This window comes from Poromitra crassiceps (genome assembly GCF_964638095.1).
Source record: "Poromitra crassiceps genome assembly, contig: HAP1_SCAFFOLD_289, whole genome shotgun sequence".
In the NCBI taxonomy this organism is placed as follows: Eukaryota; Metazoa; Chordata; class Actinopteri; order Beryciformes; family Melamphaidae; genus Poromitra; species Poromitra crassiceps.
In genome coordinates, this window is record NW_028152111.1 from 212,517 (window position 1) to 232,500 (window position 19,984).

Here is a 19,984-nt window from a genome sequence, read left to right on the forward strand (position 1 = left end):
TGCCCGGGCGGACACAGGCCATACAGCATGACATAGAGACCATACCGGGGAAAGTGGTGAGACAGCGGCCCTACCGCATTCCAGAGGCCAGAAGAGAAGCCATCAGAGGGGAGGTGAAGAAAATGCTGGAACTGGGGGTGATAGAGGAGTCACACAGCCCATGGTCCAGCCCAATAGTCATCGTGCCGAAGCCGGATGCCTACGGTTCTGTAATGACTTCAGAAAATTAAATGAAATATCAACATTTGACGCATACCCGATGCCAAGAGTGGATGAACTGATCGAGCGGCTGGGTCCCGCTCGGTTCGTCAGTACCCTGGACCTCACCAAAGGGTACTGGCAGGTGCCCCTAACCAGACGAGCACGGGCCAAGACCGCGTTCGCAACCCCTGACGGCCTTTTTCAATACCGCGTCCTCCCATTTGGCGTACACGGCGCCCCAGCCACCTTTCAACGCCTCATGGATCGAGTCCTCCGGCCCCATCGAGCTTATGCGGTGGCCTATTTGGACGACATCGTGATCCACAGTAGCACTTGGGAGCAACATCTGGAGCAACTGGAAGCAGTGCTGGGAGCCCTCCGCCGAGCAGGACTCACAGCCAATGCCAGGAAGTGTCGGTTGGCCTGGACGGAGACCAACTATCTGGGGTACACCATAGGCCGGGGGTGCGTAAAACCACAGATTCAGAAGGTGGAAAAAATACAAAATTGGCCCCGACCCACGACAAAAAAGCAGGTGAAGTCATTCCTAGGGCTAATAGCCTATTATCTAAAATTTGTAAAAAAAATTGCCACCATCGCAGCCCCCCTATATGACTTAACGCGCCAGAAGCTCCCCCATCATGTCCAGTGGACGGACGAAACCAACGCCGCCTTCTGTGCTCTGAAGGAGGCACTCTGCAGTGAGCCGGTGCTCATAGCACCAGACTTTGAGAAGCCGTTCGTCCTCCACACAGACGCATCAGGGACAGGAGTGGGAGCAGTACTGGCCCAGATGGTGGACGGGGACGAACATCCTGTGACCTTTATAAGTAGAAAACTATTGAAACATGAGCGAAACTACTCGACAGTGGAGAAGGAATGCCTGGCGGTGAAATGGGCCATTCACCACCTACGATATTACCTATGGGGACGGGTGTTTACCCTCGTCACCGACCACGCCCCCCTCAAGTGGATGTCGACAAATAAAGACAAAAATGATCGGGTAACGAGGTGGTTCCTAGAACTACAGAACTATAAGTTCAAAGTGGAACATAGACCCGGAAAAGACATACCACACGCCGATGCCATGTCCAGAAGAGATGGAGCAGGGGATAGTGAAGCTCCCCGCACAGGCAGCGAGCTTAGGGGGAGGATATGTGGAGTCTCGGCAGCTTACACTCCAGCAGGTGAGAGGGGGAGGACGACCAGCCACCACAGTGACATCAGAGCCGGGGGTTCCCAACAGAGACGCTGTTTGGGCCGCGTCATACATGAGAGGTATTTCCCAAATGACCTGTTGAATCAGTGGGAGCGCTGACAGCCGCGCGCTGTCAAGCGGGGCGCACCCAGCTGAGACCGATCACTAATCAAAGTGACTAGTTAACAGGGCGGCTCTGAATGATCACTGTCTGGCTGGCTCTCCTCGAGACGGGACCTCTCCTTGCTGTCGGGCGGTATGTACGACTTCCATTCCTCTCCTTAAGAATTGTTGGCTGTTTGTTGTGCTCTGACCGCTCATGTCTCCTCTCACACAGGCTCGTTACTGGAGCTCGTAATCGAGGACTGAGCCCTGGATAACCTTGTAGAGGAAAACTCCCCTGCGTAGGCCCGCAGGCTAAACCTAGCCTACCACTGCTTCATGTCTTTTGTGCCACCCTGCCCCGATAAGGGAAGATCCTGAGTTCAGGCTTTAAATAAAACAACGCACCTTGCGTTTAAACCTGCTCATTGTGTCTTGGCTTGGTTCAGAGTCCACAATATATACACACACACACACACACACACACACACACACACACACACACACACACACACACAACAAACAAACATACAATATCAATATCAATGTAAAACATTATCATGCAAAAACCATCCTGTATTTTCTCAAAACATATTTTTGCCCAGGATGAGGATATATATATGTATATACACACACACACACACACACACACACACACACACACACACACACACACAATGTCACAAACATATATATATATATATATATATATATATATATATATATATATATAAAATGTATATATATATATGTGTGTGTGTGTGTGTGTGTGTGTATATATATACGTGTGTATATATATGTATATATGTAGATACAACGCCCATACTGACCACTACTGACCACCATGCCCATACTGACCACCATGCCCTGACTTACCACCACGCCCTGACTGACCACAACGCCCTGACTGACCACCACACCCTAACTGACCACAACGCCATAGCTGACCACAACGCCCATACTGACCACAATTTCCATACTGACCACAACGTCCATACTGACCACCACACCCATACTGATCACCATGCCCATACTGACCACCACGCCCATACTGACCACCATGCCCTGACTGAACACCACGCCCTGACTGACCACCATGCCCTGACTGACCACCACACCCTGACTGACCACCACGCCCTGACTGACCACCACGCCCTGACTGACCACAACGCCCTGACTGACCACAATGAAACCACAGAGAAACTGGGGTCAGATATAACCTCTTCAGAGACATTCACTGCCTCTGAGTTAGGCCCTGCCCACTCCAGGGCAACTTCACAGCAGCCACATAAGTCATTCAGGTCAGGCCAGTCAGACCACATGCCAAAGCCAGGGGAACGACTGTCCAGCTTCCCGCTAGGTTTCGTCTTGAATCCCAGGAAGTTAGGATCTGACCCACAGAAGTGCAACTGTAATCCAGGTCACCAATGGTTACCATGTAAACATTAAAGTGGGCAGAAACATGTAGTAATGCAATGTGACTGACACCCCTATCAGCCAATCAGAGTGGGCTGTGTGGTAGAGCTCTGTTGATAGCTGCAGCAGGTGCCCTGAATCACTGAGATGAAGGTGACTGCTGTAGAAAGGATAGCTGCAGGTTTGTGGAGCTGGTTTTAACATCTTACAATCAATTCAATCTATAATGTTTGAACTTGAACTTGCCAATACTTGACAGAAACCTGTTGAATCTAAACTCTGAAGCTGAATTGGTGAGTTATTGTTTGTGTGTTTGCACCACCCCCCCCCCCCCCCCCCCCACATTCTTGAAGTAATTTGTCCAACACTGACACACACACACACACACACACACACACACACACACGCACGCACGCACGCACACACACACACACACACACACACACAGCCCCTGGTGCAAGAGATGAGCCAGGGAATGGGATTACTCTCACAAAAAACTACACTTCCCAAGATGCAGCAGCTAAATGGCCGCTCATTACCAGATTGAGAACACCTGAAAGGGAATTAAGGCTCTCAGTCATACATTCAAACAAACAGACAGCAACCAGAAGCACCAAGCTCTACTCAGAGTTTAATTCCAAAGACGCCAATGGTCGGTGAATATGTTTACATTCCTGTTTTAAAATGCTGCTTAAATGTTTGATGCAATGCTGCTTAATTTATTTGTTAAATTGCTAAAGTTCATTTGGAAGGAACCATTGCATTGCAGCACTGATTTCATTTTTGTGTTTGCATCTTTGAATTCATATTGTGTTTTAGTTTAATAAGTTAAAAGCATAAGTTAAAAGTATAAATTACGAAAGAATAACAAGGTTAAAAATGTTAAATTTATGTTTAAAACGCAACTAAAAATGTGGACATGAATGTACCATGTTAATGTTAATGTTTGAACTTGAAGTGATTGGTTGCGCCTTTACTGATCTGTAGATATCCACCGTGCCAATGGTGCCCTGTTGAATCTAAACTCTGAAGCTGAATTGGTGAGTTATTGTTTGTGTGTTTGCATCCCCCCCCCCCACCTCCCCCCCACATTATTGAAGTAACTTGTCCAACACTGACACACACACACACACACACACACACACACACACACACACACACACACACACACACACACACACACACACACACACACACACACACACACACACATATACTAAAATGGCCACCACTGGTGTACTTCATCTCCCAGAGTGCCTCACTCACTCACTTGTGGATTGTGGGAAGATGGGTGGAGCTATGGGTATAAAAATTTGAAATGTATTCCTATCTTGTGTGTTTAATTAAAGCCAACTAAGATGTTAAGAGTTTTGGCCTTAAAGGGACACTCCACCGAAAAACAATGCTGATTTATTTTGCACATCTCACACATCCGAAAACAGTTTTGCAGGCATTCATTTAGTTTGACACTTATTGAGTTGATTTGTGAAAGGTATAGTTTGGTTTATTTGAAGTGTGGTACTATGCGGTACTTGTAATGTCTAAACTTTTAATGCCACCTGCTGTGACCCCCCCCCCCCTTCCACACACACACACACACACACACACACACACACACACACACACACACACACACATATACTAAAATGGCCACCACTGGTGTACTTCCTCTCCCAGAGTGCCTCACTCACTCACTTGTGGATTGTGGGAAGATGGGTGGGAAGATGGGTGGAGCTATGGGTATAAAAATTTGAAATGTATTCCTATCTTGTGTGTTTAATTAAAGCCAACTAAGATGTTAAGAGTTTTGGCCTTAAAGGGACACTCCACCGAAAAACAATGCTGATTTATTTTGCACATCTCACACATCCGAAAACAGTTTTGCAGGCATTCATTTAGTTTGACACTTATTGAGTTGATTTGTGAAAGGTATAGTTTGGTTTATTTGAAGTGTGGTACTATGCGGTACTTGTAATGTCTAAACTTTTAATGCCACCTGCTGTGACCCCCCCCCCCCCCCTTCCCACACACACACACACACACACACACACACACACACACACACACACACACACACACACACACGTGTGAGCCACCTAATTGACTCAGGGCTTGGAGACTCGGACTCAAATTCCCATAATCCATCACTCCCTGGGTGGCTATTCACATGCAACCACCACCATTCTGAATGAAGGACGCCACTTCGAAAAAGTAAGTCTACTGTCTTTTTTTGCACCCTATGCCACAGTAGTGACATTAGATAAAACATACAATATCATGCAAAAACAAAATTCCACCTACTGAACCTTGGCCTTGAATCTTTGAATTTGAAGCATACTCCAGATTTTCTAAAGTCAACCTATATGCAAATAGTGTCATGTCAATGTGAAGTTATAAAAGCTAAACATACTACTTCCTATGACTTATTTGTCTGTTTATGCCATGCTCTTCCACAGATCAACATCACTTGCAAAGTAATCAAACTGGTAAAACCCACAACTGAAGCAACAACCTGAGCCGGCACCACCATGAATACAACAACCTTCCTCCTCAGTGACGCAACTGGAACCATTGACCTAGCTGTGTGGGGGTACTGTAAACCTGACATCGACGACTGGTACCACCTGACCAACCTATCCATACATGCATACAAACCAATACATATCTGACAACCACCCCAACCCCAACCACAACATCAACACCCACCACTGCACTTGAATCATACACAGAACCACCACCACCCACCACTCAAAGCATCTATGGTGAAGTCTCTTCTGCCACCATCACAAACAAGTACTTCTGTTTTCGGCACCCATCACTACTGTAAACTTAGACTCACTCACATACAAATGTCACAAATGCAATCAACGCCATAAAACAGAAACCGCAAAACACATATCCAATTCTCTCTGTCCATCAATAACCAGGAAACATCATACACCATCCCACTCGCACTTATCACACCACTGCTTACAAAATCACCAACTCAAATGACTACAGACGAAATGGAAGAAGCTATCCTCATGCTCAATCACATCTGAGTTGACATAATAGACAAATCATAGCCCTGACTCAGACTTGATTCCAAGACTCGACAGTCCCTCCACACAGTCCAGAAACCCCGACTCAGCCCCACACAAGGACAAAATGGATTGATATATTTCTTTTTACTTTAAGTTTTTCATTTCATAAAAACTATTATTTGCAATAAAAACTTATTATTTGAATCATATATCTGCCTCCTTTGCTGTCTTTTGTCCCAGTTTTTTATGCATTATATCCTAACTCCTTTAGTCAACCTTGAGCTTACACTTTTATTGCCAACTTGTAGATGTCCACTGTGCCCAAGCTTACCCTTTTAAAACATCTCAATAACAGACAAGTAACTTGTTAACTGATAACCAATTAAGCCACTAACAGTTTGACTTAAAGGGTGATTTACACAACCTGAATATTAATCTTGTTATACCTATACAGAGACACTATGAATGTACCATGTGGAGTATCTAGTAACAGTTAGGATTTTACATTAATTTCATGACAAATGGTTCAAATTCTGGCCTTGTGCTTATGCAGACCAGATTTATGACTACCACCACTACTACAAAAGCATTGGCTTTTCATTGTGACAACCAATTACTTAGATCACCATTCAGGAACAGTTTGTTTAATCCTTGCCTCACTGAGCACATCATAACCATGATCAGAAGTGTACAGCAGCACACTATCTTCATCCAATGGACTCAGAACACCACAAAAGCAACACCTCAGTAAGCTGTCCACTCATGGCTAACACATCTAAGCTTATCAGGAAGCTAGGATTTGAAATTATGACAGTTTGCCTAGAAAAAGTCCATTGCTTAACTCATTCTCTGCCAAAGACGTACCCGGACGTACTTTTAACAATGGCGTTCTGTGCCAAAGACGTATTCGGACGTACTTTCATGTTTTGGCTGTTTACATTACATCAGACACTTCCCCAGCCTGTGACATTGTTTCAAGTCAAACTGATAAAAGGAACCCGCTAGTTTAGTATTTATGGGTGGAGCCTGTGGTCGAAACAGAGTCTGATCCAGAGTTCTCGGCTGGCGACGATGGCGAGGAAGACGCCAGCGTTTTTGTTATTGCTCCACGACGGAGCGCCATGGCGACGAAGGCTCCCCTTCACAGCGTTCTGGTCTGACACAGATGAATTGGAGGAGGAGAAATGAGTGCCACTTGGAGAGAGCGATGACGATGGTAAAAAGTAGCCTATTTTTTGTATCGCGTTTGAGATGAAATGATCACACACACAACATTCGAGTATAATTGTCACGCATTGTTTATAACTTATGCCGCCGGCATGACTCGCTTCACGTTTCCTCTTGCCAGCTCAGAGCTCCCTTCACACTCAAGGGAGGGGGAATCACATGGATACGTCAAACGCGCCAAACCGAGTCACACACCCGTCCCCAGCAACCAAGGCGAAACATGTGTCACATAAACATTTCAAAGTTTACAGCACTAACGTAGCTATTGTGTGATCTTCTGTGCTAACGTTAGTTATGAGAGGTAACGTGACAGCAGGTAACGTTACAGCACTTGTTATTCCTGTGTGTGTGTGTGTGTGTGTGTGTGTGTGTGTGTGTGTGTGTGTGAGAGAGAGAGAGAGAGAGTGTGTGAGTGTGACCACATAAGGGTTCGTTCCATTTGTTTATGCTTTTATCAAGCTAAGCTAAAAATCCACATGGCAACTGTAAAATACATTCTCTTATTTTTTATTTTTTTTTATTTTTTTTGGGAAAACAAATACTGTATATGTCTGATGTGTCACTGAGGCAAAAAATAAAAGGCTCAAAAGAGAGTTCTGCTTGAAACGGTGTCCTTCACTAAAAACCTATTTTTCTCATATTTCTGTCCAAAGGAGGGCATTTTTAGTGAAAACAAGCTAACTTCCACTGCTTGTAACTAAACACGGAAACATGGGAGAGTTTCAGTTTTTTACAAGGGGTAAGAAGAGAGTCTCTGCTTTATTGTGAGATATGTTGTGTAATTATATTCCTAGCACAGAATATTCTGTGGGTCCTGGAAGATCAGGAAATATGCTCAAAATCCTGGCACTGGGAGCACACAGACCGAAATGACCCTGGCAGATAATGAGTTAATAAGCCTCTTTGACAGCCACCATTTGGCTTACCACCACCACTGCTACTTACTACATATTACTTATTGCAAACTTGGTACACTTGTGCACATATCAACTCTGACTAAATGTGCAATTCAGTGTCTATATTATCTGACATATAACCCCCAAGTCACCAGAAGCTTGGACCCCGCATCGCCGCTTGCGGCTATATTGTCTATTTGTTTTTCTTCTTTTTCTGCCCTAAAAGTGTGTGGATCTCAGAAACCATACCCTCCACATCACCTAAACTTTCCACATAGGTTCAAGAGGTCACCCCCTACTCGGAGAAAAAAAAATACACCAATCCACCAGATGGTGGCGCTATAACAGACCATTTCGCCTTATGGTCCATATCTTCTGAACCGTGTGTCCTATACTCAAAATTTCACTTATCCTGGATTCCTTGGATCAATATGCATCTATCCATATAGGCCACGCCCATTTGCGTGTGCCTAGATTTTCCGCCATTTTGAATTTTATCAAAAACCTACTTTTGCGAGCTCCTCCTAGACTGTATGGCCAAATCACACGAAACTTTTTCTTGGTTATCTATGGACTACCCCGACCTAAAGTTATTAAAGGATTTTGGATACGTGAAACCGTTTTGAAATGATAAATGTCTAAACTTGTGTTTATTTGCTTTTGTTCTTTTCCTGCCCTAAAAGTGTGTGGATCTCAGAAACCATACGCCCCACATCACCCACCTTTCCACATAGTTTCAAGACATCACCCACTACTCAGAGGAAAAAAATACACCAATCCACCAGATGGTGGCGCTATAACAGCCAACCACCACTACTACTGCTGCTGCTGCTACTACTACTACTACTATTCTTAGTACTTCTGCTGCTACTACTGCTACCACTCCCACTACTACCAACACTACTACTACTACTATTACTACTACTGCTACTACTACTACTACTACTAGTACTGCTTGGAAACCGTCAGGTCACCGGATCTCAACCAAACTTTGTTTACTTGTGCACATACCAAGTCTGAATAAATGTGCACTATCTGACATATACCCCCCAAGTCACCGGAAGCTTGGACCCCGCATCGCCGCTTGCGGCTATATTTATTATTATTATTATTATTAGCCTATTAGTTATCATTATTATTATTATTACCTTCAAGCTATGTTATTTTTTCTACTGTTAACAGAGAGGCGTTAATTAAACTCTAAGTCAGAGCAGTGACTAATTTAATTTCTGATGCCAGTTTTCCTAATTCAATTGGAACTATTTTGTTTGTTGACAAACTAGTAGTATCACTACCATTGTGCGCAGTGGAGCCTCCTCAGTATGATCTGATATCATGACATGCATTGACAGCGCGGGTCCGCGAGACCATCTCCAAACTTTGCCGCCAATCAGCAGCAGCACCATTCATCAGGACGCACTGCGCTGCGCGTGCGCGGTCCTCTGAAAACAAAACGAACTGGCGGCTTGAAGCAGATATTTGAGGTGAGTGAAGTTAACTAACTTGTCTAACAAGTGTGTTATTTATTGCGACAGAAAGAGGTTATTCACACATCACTTGCTTGCTAGTTGCTTGTCAGAGGGAGAGAGGGGCTGAGGGGTGAATCGATAGGCAACTTTTTACCGTGTAATATAGAGCCATGCTGCCGAGTCATGCTAGCTGCTGATGTATGCTAGGTTTGCCTGGTCATCCACGTAGCATAATGTACCCTAAATGTCTTAGACTCTAAGTTAGAGAGAGAGAGAGTGAGGAGCCGAGCGCAGGACGATACGGGAGGAGATGGGAGATGAGAGCGAGGCGCCGTGTGTGGAAACATACACATGAGCAAAGTGCACACAGACATACAGTAGGCTACAGGCAGACTGGATACTTGGTGAAAGAAGAGTGGCCGACTAAGAATCTTTCCCACTTTATACAACTGCTACATTTTTGACCTTTATTTATCCAGGGCAATCACATTGAGATGTCCATCTCGTTTTACATTAAGGGGTTAAGGGCCTTGTTCAAGGGCACCTCAGTGGTGGTAATGAGGGAGGGGCAAGTGCTGCTTTTCACACATGCTTTTCTAATTTACACTGTCTCTTTGTCTATATATTGTGTTTGTGTGCAGGTGTTTGATAATGACATTGTGGGACAAACAGCCAGTGGAGGACACCCAATCTGTTAAGTAAATTGAGATTTTTTTTTCTCCAAAAACCTATTCCTGTTGTTCCTGATTTCTGGAAATAGACATTGTTGTTGAGTTTTCATTTCATTTCATTTTATTTTATTTTGTGTGTGTGTGTGCTTTGAGCACCACAAGCCAAGTGCCATCCAGTTCCATTGTATTAAAGAGAAGGCAGACATCTCTACGGCCGATTTGGTCTCCAAAACTCAACAACTCACACCAAAACGGTCTAGATTGACATATGCTGTGTGGCTCTAGTTTTAATTACAGGTGACTGGTTTGTTAAATAAAAGATTTGTGCACATAGCTGATGCCATAAGCACAAGGAACCTCAGTGCATTTTGCCTCTATTTACCAATTATTTTTTTTAATTTTGCAATTTTTGTAAATTAAATTTTCAGTGTAGTTGATCACTTTTAAAGTAGCTCATGCTTCACTTTTCTGTAGCACGTTTTCAAACAGCAGTTGAAATATTGACCAAAGAACAGTGTTACTTTGCCACTAATTTATCTGTGTTTGCTTTTCAGTTTGATACAAAGAGTGGCTCCAGAACCAAAACCTGGGTGAAGCAGATGTGGAAGCTCGAGTGGGGAAGCCTGGATGCTACATCACAGAGAAAACAATGGACATAAACAAACAAACAAAAAATACTACTTAAAGGGACACTCCACCAAAAAACAATGCTGATTTTGCACATAATCTCACACATATCCAAAAACTGTAAACCGTTTTGCAAGCATACATTTAGTTCGACAGTTATTGAGAGTTGATTTAAGTTGTGATTTGTGAATGATATCACTGGTCCATGACTTAACTCAAATCAACTCTCAATAACTGAAATTAATTAATTAAATGAATGCCTGCAAAACTGTTTACATTTTTCGGATTATGTGAGATTTTGTGCAAAATAAATCAGCATTGTTTTTCAATCGAGTTCTTTACTTCTGACTTGACTTAAGGCCTTTGCTCCTCAAGGGATCATAGGCCATTGACAAAATGTCCTCCACCTCACTCCATCTCCCCAATTGAGCCCACTCCCAGACATTTCTGCCTGTACACCTCTTCTCCAGCTGTTTCTGGGGCGACCTCTTTTCTTCTCAGGTGATGTTGTCTGTTTTGTTGTGTTATTGTTAATTAGTCAGTAGTTTTATTATTTTATTGAGTTTAATTGTAATGAGTCTTTAATTGTCTTCACCACGTTAGTTGATTTGAGTCACACTTTTACTTTTAATACTTTTTACATAAAGACAGGTACAGGCTGACTGTTCAGGTGCACTGCTGTTCTCTCTCCCACTCCCTCTCTGTGTTGCTTGTATTTAATAAATAATTATATTGTTATGTAAACCTGAAATAGTCTTCATTTAACTAGTTCAAGAAAGATTACTTTTGTGATGTTTATCTGGTCTACTCTCAGCATGGGGTGCTGGTTAACAAGCATTCAACCATAGACCAGCATGTTGTGTTTGACACCAGCAAGACCAGCATAGCTGGTGTATGCTGGTCACACCAGCATACCAGCAGATGTTGGTGTGACCAGTATACCCATGGGAATTACATGGGTTTCACATGTAATATCATAGGTTTCACATGCAAATCCATATGGGATACACATGGGTATTGATGTGGGTTTAACATGGGAATTGGGTTTCACATGTTATCCCATAGGTTTCACATGTAATCCCATGGGTTTCACATGGGAATTCATATGGTTTTAACATGGGAATTTACATGGGTTTCACATGTTATCCCATAGGCTTCACATGTAATCCCATGGGTTTCACATGGGAATTCATATGGTTTTAACATGGGAATTTACATGGGGTTCACATGCAATCCCATGGGTTTCACAGGCAATCCAATAGGTTTTACATGGGTTTCACATGTAATCCCATAGGTTTCATATGGGTTTCACATGGGAATTTGTATGCATTTACAAATGGAATTTACATGGGTTTCACATGTTATCACATGGGAATTTACATGGGTTTCACACATTTCACATGTGAAAACGTTCCAAAACCACATGCTTTCATGGGAAAAGCACATGTGATCACATGTGTTCCACATGTGATCACATGTGAAATTTCACATGTTGGCACATGTGAAATTTCATGTGGAAAAATCACCTGGGCAAAATCACATGTGATCACATGTGATTATTGCACATGTGAAGTTCATGTGGTTTTTCTGTAAGGGAGTGGCCTTGTGGTCTGAGTGTCCGCCCTGAGACTGGGAGGTCGTGAGTTCGATTCCCGGCCGAGTCATACCAAAGACTATAAAAATGGGACCCATTTGCCTCCCTGCTTGGCACTCAGCATCAAAGTTTTGGAATTTGGGGGTTAAATCACCATGTGATTCCCGAGCGCACTCCCCCAAATGCGGAGAACAAATTTCACACATTGTGTGACAATCAGTGGGACTTAACCTTTACTTTACTTTATAAAATTTTAAATTAACATTAGGATTATACTGTTGTGATGTCATTATTCAGTATCTTCTCCTCTTCTCTGCAGCATTACTCAATTTACCATCAGGAATCAGGGACAGTGATAGCCTTCCTGCTATTCCTCCCATCTTCTTTCATCTCGTATCTCTTTCTCTTCACAAAGCGTGTCTCCGACTCCGTGAACAAAGTAAACACAGCTATGTAAACACTAGTTTAACGTGAGGCTAAGTAAACAAAACTCCATTTCCCGGAGTGGTCTGTCCTCCGCGGACCAGTCAGGGGAGTGCGCAGCCTTGAGACGTTGAACAAAACAAGACGTCTAGCACCTGAAATGGGACACAGCTATTGTGTGGATCCTATATTTACCCAATAACCACTGCATTGAGCAAAGATCGTCTATAGAGAAGATATCCACTACACATCACAGACTCATGCAGAGAAACCAGAGAAACACAGTACACTCGAGCCAAATTCAACAATTTCGAAAATGTCATCTCTTGCCACCAGGGGGTGCTGCAGCACCCACCGCACCGGGCTTCCAGCGCCGTTGACCTGAGGGCGCTGCATTCACAGACATTATAGTAATGTTAGCTGAAATCAAACACTTTTTGATATACTTTTCAATGTTGTGCATTTAATGATGGCTCAATAATAAGGATAAATAACAGTTGTCAAAAGTATATAATATTCAGACATTATTTCAAACAACTTGCCAGCTCCATGTTATAGTCATAAAATAGATTTTTAGATCTCTGATAAGCACAATAATAATTATTGAATGTATGTAGCCTACAATAAAACACAATTCATAGCTCAGTATGCTGAGTTCAAAATGCAGTCTAATTGCATAATGAGGAGTATACTAATAATGATCCATGGCATTGTGTTTGTACTTTGTACATGTAGCCTTGTCATGTATTCATGAAGGATTTAAAATGTAAATGTTTCTCATTTAGAGCAAACTGAATTTGAAGAGTTTCATAATGAGATGTCCTCAAACGAGCCCTCCTACTCTAATAAAAATATTACTGGCATGACATGAAAACAATTAATGTGCTGATATTAAAATATGTGTGACATTAAAGGAGAATTTCGTTTTTTTTTTAACCTGGAGCCCTCTCCTCACATTAATTATTATCTGACAACTCACCCAGTGTTCTCCGCAGCGATTTGGACCGTCGTAGGCGTTGTTGTGATCGAAATATACTCCAAGCCAGTCCTTGAATGCGCTCCGTCGGGGCCACATGGCCCCGCCGGTCAGTCCACAGGCCAGCGGCAGGAAAGTCTCGTGGGACTTGACGAGAGTTGGTGACACGTGAAAGGAGGAAATGGGATCCCTGTAAATACCGCTGTAAATAGCCCAGGGGAGATTGGCAGTCTGATGTTTCTTTATATATATATAATGACGATATGGGTCGAAAACGGGAAGAAAACTGTCTATTTACATGGAGGAAGAGCACGCATGTGACCCCGACGGAGCGCATTCAAGGACAACAACACCTACGACGGTCCAAATCGCTGCGGAGAACACTGGGTGAGTCGTCAGATAATAATTAATGTGAGGAGAGGGCTCCAGGTTAAAAAAAAAACGAAATTCTCCTTTAAGATTAAAATCCTATTAAAATATTTGTGACATTAAGAAAGTAAAATTGGTTTTGAGGAGATAATCAACTGTCAACTTCTCGAATAAAGACTCGAGTTACAGCCGGTAAAACTTTCTGAAAATGTATATTTGAGTGTTTTGGAGTGAAATAAGCTTATATTTCTGTCAAATTCTAAATTCCTCATGAGCCTGTCTGAATGAATACAAACCCTTTATTTACCAAATCAATGAAAACTGACCACACTTTGGCAGTTTTTTTTGTATGTATGTACTGTATGTATGTATGTATGTATGTATGTATGTATGTATGTATGTATGTATGTATGTATTGGTCCCATAATCATTAAACAGAGATTGGAATTGTAGTGTGTTAGTGTACAAAGGTATTTAAGAAATGTACATAACAACTTGAGATTCTTCCCTGTTTGTTCCACAGTGACTCACTCCCTGAAGGTTCTCAGCACTGCATCCTCTGGAGTCCCAAACATCCCAGAGTTTGTGGAGGTCAGGTTTGTTGATGGAGTTCAGGTGTTTCACTGTGACAGCAACACCAAGAGAGCAGAACCCAAAGAGGACTGGGTGAACAAAGCAACAGCAGCACATGCTCCACAGTATTGGAGGACTGAGGAGTGTCTGAGGAGGCATCAGAGCTACAAAGACTACATTGAGTACATAAAGCAGCGCTTTAAGCAAACTGGAGGTTTGTTTATGTTTCACTTTATTCTGCTGAAATGTTGAAATGAAACTCTCTTACACACACACACACACACACACACACACACACACACACGCACACAGACACAAAAACTCTCTTACTCACACACACACACACACAAACAAAACAAACTCTCTTACACACGCACACACACACACACACACACACACACACACACACACACACACGCAGACAAACCAAACTCTATCTTATACACACACGCACATGCACATGCACGCACACACACAAACTCTCACTGACACACACACACACACACACACACACACACACACACACACAAACACAAACTCGCTTACTCCCCCCCCCCCACAAACACACCTCTAGGTGGCGCTTCTAAGGGTAGCCGCATGAAAATGGGCTCTCAGATTTTATTTCTAATTGATTTTAAATATCTTATACAGAATGCACAGATAAAACAATACTTTGAAAGATAATGGTGCTAATCGGACACCCAAGATGGTTGGATGCAATCCAGTTTTGAAGATTTTTGTGGGATTCTAGGAAATGCAGCCTTCCTTTTCATGCTGCACTCAACCATTGACATGACTTTTTTCAAATCCAAGATCTCTGTGAGTCTCTAAAATTTTCCAAAGCTCATAGATGAGGATCAACGGGAGGACCCGGATGTGGATTTCTGTTTTTGCTTTATTGTGGACATGATACAACTTGGATACACCAGCCGCTTCCTATACAGCCTCCAAACAAAGGGACATCAACAAATACACCCAGCGCTCAAACAAAGACTGATTATTGGAGTATACAAGCTCAAATCACGGCCAAAAGGGAAAAAAGGAGGTGCGAAAATACAGAGGAATATAGAAATAATCCAAGGATTCAGACCCAGTCAAATGAACATTGATCTAGTTGTGCCAAGATCAGTAAGACACGGCAACTTAAAAAGGATTCGATGCACTAACGACATCTCAAAACCTAGAACTGTCACAAATCTACTGGTCTGCAATGCGAGATCTCTTTCAAATAAATTAGATTAATTTCAAACATTTCTGATTGCAAATAATGTGGACATTGCTGCAGTCACTGAAACATGGTTTGACCCTGATCTATCAGAGGAGGTATATAGAATTGATGGATACAACATATTCTCCAGACTCAGACAACAAGGAAGGGGTGGGGGTGTAGCTGTCTACATAAAGGAAGACATTATACTGTAGCTCAGAGGACTGACAAGACTATACCAGAGGAACTTGAATGTATATGGTTGCAGGTTAGCCCTCGTAGAACTCCACGAGAAGTTCCATCAATGTTCTTATGTGTGGTTTACCATCCCCCAAACTCCCAGCATGAGAAGCTTTTATTTGACCTTTTACTTAGCACTATGGATGAACTACAGACAGAATACATGGACCCTGGTATTGTAATTACAGGGGATTTCAACCGTGCTGATGTAAAAGAACTGACCCGTGGGAACAACCTAAAGCAAATAGTCAAAAAGCCAACAAGAGGCGATGCAATCCTGGATTTGATATTGACAAATCTAAAAAAGCACTACAAGGCCCCGCAGATTGTTGCTCCTCTAGGGATGAGTGATCACAATATGATCATTGCTCTACCAAATGAACCAATGAGAGTAGATAAAATGATCACAAAGAAAACCCAACCAATGCCTCCTTCAAAGGTGAGGGCTTTTGGTCAGTGGATTACACAGCACAACTGGCAGGAGGTGTTGACTGTCAGTGATTCGCAGGAGAAAACAAATGCATTCTATGAGACGCTCACCACTGCGGTAGAACACCACTTCCCTTGGAAGACAGTGAAATTACATAGCCAAGATAAGCCGTGGATCAACCCTGAGGTCAAAGACTTAGTTCTAGAGGCAAAATGCTTTTGCAAAAAGTGACCAGAAACAGTGGAAACAACTGAGGAACAAAACACAAAGAGCCATCATCAAGGCAAAGAGACATTATTATAGAGATAGAGTTGCTGGCCTAAAAAAAGATGACCCTGAAGCATGGCACAAAAACATTGGCAAAATGATTGGCAACAAGAAACCTGGCTTAGTCATTTCCCTACCAGGACTGGATGAAGATGACAATATAAGAAAAGCAAATGTCATCAACACTCATTTTGCCTCCATTGCACAGGCCTTGTCTGGACCCGGCTCACCTACCAACATTCCTCCCAGCCCTACCCACTCCAGACATTCACCCATGGAAAATGCTTAAAACCTTGGCGTTCTCCTTGTTTATGGTCTGTTACTAGGCAGAGCGAACCGGGGAAGGCAGGCAGCTGCGTTTCACTTCCGGGTTTATCCGGTCCGCCGGTAGAGAGAGAGCCCCCTGGTGATGCGAGGTTAGACAGACACAGACTCTATAATCATCAAGAGAGCAATCTCCGATTCACGTGGCTTTGGTCTCAGCTACTAGTATAGGTAAGATGTGATGCATCAATATTGTAATTATACTGTTTAATAACAATCTAAAATCTTGCTCGTAGCTGCTTTAATTGAAAAAAAAAAAAATTGGGATGGGGGGCCTCCCTAAGAGCTTCGCCCCCCTGGGCTGATAGGGTCCCTCCGCCCCTGCTCACAGCAATTTGGCTGTTTGAAGGGACGATCTACAACTCACTGCCTTGTAAATATCTATCACAAATTATGTGAGGCAGCAGATATAAGTGGAACAGTGTGCAGCTTAGTCCTGACAGATTTCTCTAAAGCGTTCGACAGAGTTGAGTAGTAACTACATGCTAGTAGTTACTGATCTGTGGGAGTTAGGAGTTCGCCCAGAGCTACTCCCATGGGTGTGCAACTTTCTGACAGAAAGACGGTAGCGTGTGAGGTATCAAACTAGCCTTTCTGAATGTGTCACTCTTTCCTGTGGCCTACCACAAGGGACACTTTTGGGTCCACTATTCTTCCTTGCTAAAATAAATGGTGCCTTATTATTTATTATCAGCAAGAGCGGAATGGTGGAGGTTTGTGGATGATTTAAATCTATTAGAGATTAGAAAGATAAAGGAACCCAGCATCATGCAAAATTATCTGGATGAGCTATCAGCCTGGGCAGAGATGATGAGCTATTAGCCTGGACAGAGGCAAACAGGATGAAACTGAACCCCCTTAAGTGCAAAGTACTCAATGTCTGCTTTGCAAAGAAGCCACCCCCCCTGCCCGACTTGAGTATTGGTGGTGCTGTGTTAGAGAGCGTGCCAGCCACTAAGCTCCTTGGGTTGTGGGTGCAGGCAGACTTAAGATGGGACATGCAGGTGAATGCAACTACAAAAAAAGCAAATGAACGCATGTTCATCCTAAAGAGACTGCAAAAGTTTGGCATCCCAACAGATGATCTGAAGACACTGTATACAACGTACATCCGCCCAGTATTGGAGTATGCAGTGGTCGTGTGGCACTTCAGCATAACCAGCAAACAGAACCAGGCCCTAGAAAGAGTCCAAAAAAGGGCACTCATGATCATCCTGGGTTCTGACTACAGATCCTACTCTGAGGCCTGCTGCCAGACCCTCAACATCCAACCTCTGCAGAAGAGACGAGAGGAGCTGTGCCTGAACTTTGCACTCAAACGCCAAAGTTCCACAGATTTCTCAAGCTGGCTCCCACCAACATGCGCTGAGAGAGAAGGAGCAAGGACAAGACAAGGAGCACGGCTGAGAGACATCAAGTGTAAAACAGAGTGCTACAAAAAGAGTCCTATACCCTCCATGGTCAGATTGCTGAATGGTCACAAATAAGAGCAATCCTGTGTTACTGTGTTTCTGGCTTTACTGTGCTTTTTAGATATTTTTAGATATTGAACAAATTTTAATATCCAATATTTGTATTGTGCACTGCAATTCAGTTTGCTCATTTTAAACTGCCAGAGTGTATTTTAATGACACATGTATTTAAATGTGTAAATAAAGGACACATATACACACACAAACTCTCTTACTGACAGACAGACAGACAGACAGACAGACAGACAGACAGACAGACGCACGCACGCACGCACACACACACACACACACACACACACACACACACACACACACACACACACACACACACACACACACACAGCCAAGAATATTGGATGCTAGACTGCTGTACTACAGTGTTTCTGTACATCCCATAATAACCAACAGAGGTATCTCTCTCTCTCTCTCTCTCTCTCTCTCTCTCTCTCTCTCTCTCTCTCTTTCTCTCTCTCTCTCTCTCTCCCTCAGGTGTCCACACCTACCAGAGGATGTATGGCTGTGAATGGGATGATGAGACAGGAGAAGTTAAAGGGTTTGATCAGCGTGGCTATGATGGAGAAGACTGGGCAGTGTGTGACATGACAACATGGACATGGATCGCTGCTAAACCAGAGGCTGTCATCATCACAAAGAGCTGGAATAAGAACACAGCTGGGTTAGCAGAGAAGAAGAAGTTTTATTCACAGACCTGCATTGATTTGTTGAAGGAGTTAGTGTTCTATGGGAAGAGCTCTCTGCAGAGAACAGGTAGAGTCACATGACCTGATGTAGTTTCATCAACACAACAATGTTCATCTGTCTCTGTTTCTAATGTACAGAAACATGACAGTGAATATGAACCAGCACACACACACACACACACACACACACACACACACACACACACACACACACAGTATACAACTGTCATGTTTTTTAGTTTACACACGTCTTTCTGTCTTCCTATCTCTCCCTTCCTCCCTCTTTTGTCTCTCCCCTCTCTCCCTCAATTCCTTCTCCCTCTCCCTCACACCTGACTCCCGCATATCTCTCTCTCTCTCACTCTGTCTCTCACCCCCTCCCCTGGCCTCCTCTCTCTATAGTGCTTCCCTCAGTGTCTCTCCTCCAGAAGTCTCCCTCCTCTCCAGTCAGCTGCCACGCTACAGGTTTCTACCCTGACAGAGTCATGTTGTTCTGGAGGAGAGATGGAGAGAAGCTTCAGGACTTCATGGACCAGGGAGAGATCCTCCCCAACCACGATGGAACCTTCCAGATGAGC

The 19,984-nt window shown here is 43.4% G+C and overlaps 1 protein-coding gene across 1 annotated transcript in view; it reads left to right on the top strand.

Moving 5' to 3' along the window:
* Positions 1–259: 259 nt before the first annotated feature.
* Positions 260–19,984, top strand: part of LOC310770989 (uncharacterized protein) — a gene marked incomplete at both ends in the record, with an annotated part of 37,398 nt that continues 17,673 nt past the window's right edge. Inside the window, 5 exons of the mRNA XM_083663682.1 lie at positions 260–691; positions 851–1,031; positions 14,716–14,979; positions 19,195–19,473; positions 19,809–19,984. The exon at positions 19,809–19,984 is cut by the window's right edge and continues 130 nt beyond it. Of these exons, the coding sequence (XP_083519808.1) occupies positions 260–691; positions 851–1,031; positions 14,716–14,979; positions 19,195–19,473; positions 19,809–19,984 (1,332 nt within the window). The remainder of the gene's footprint in view (positions 692–850; positions 1,032–14,715; positions 14,980–19,194; positions 19,474–19,808) is intronic.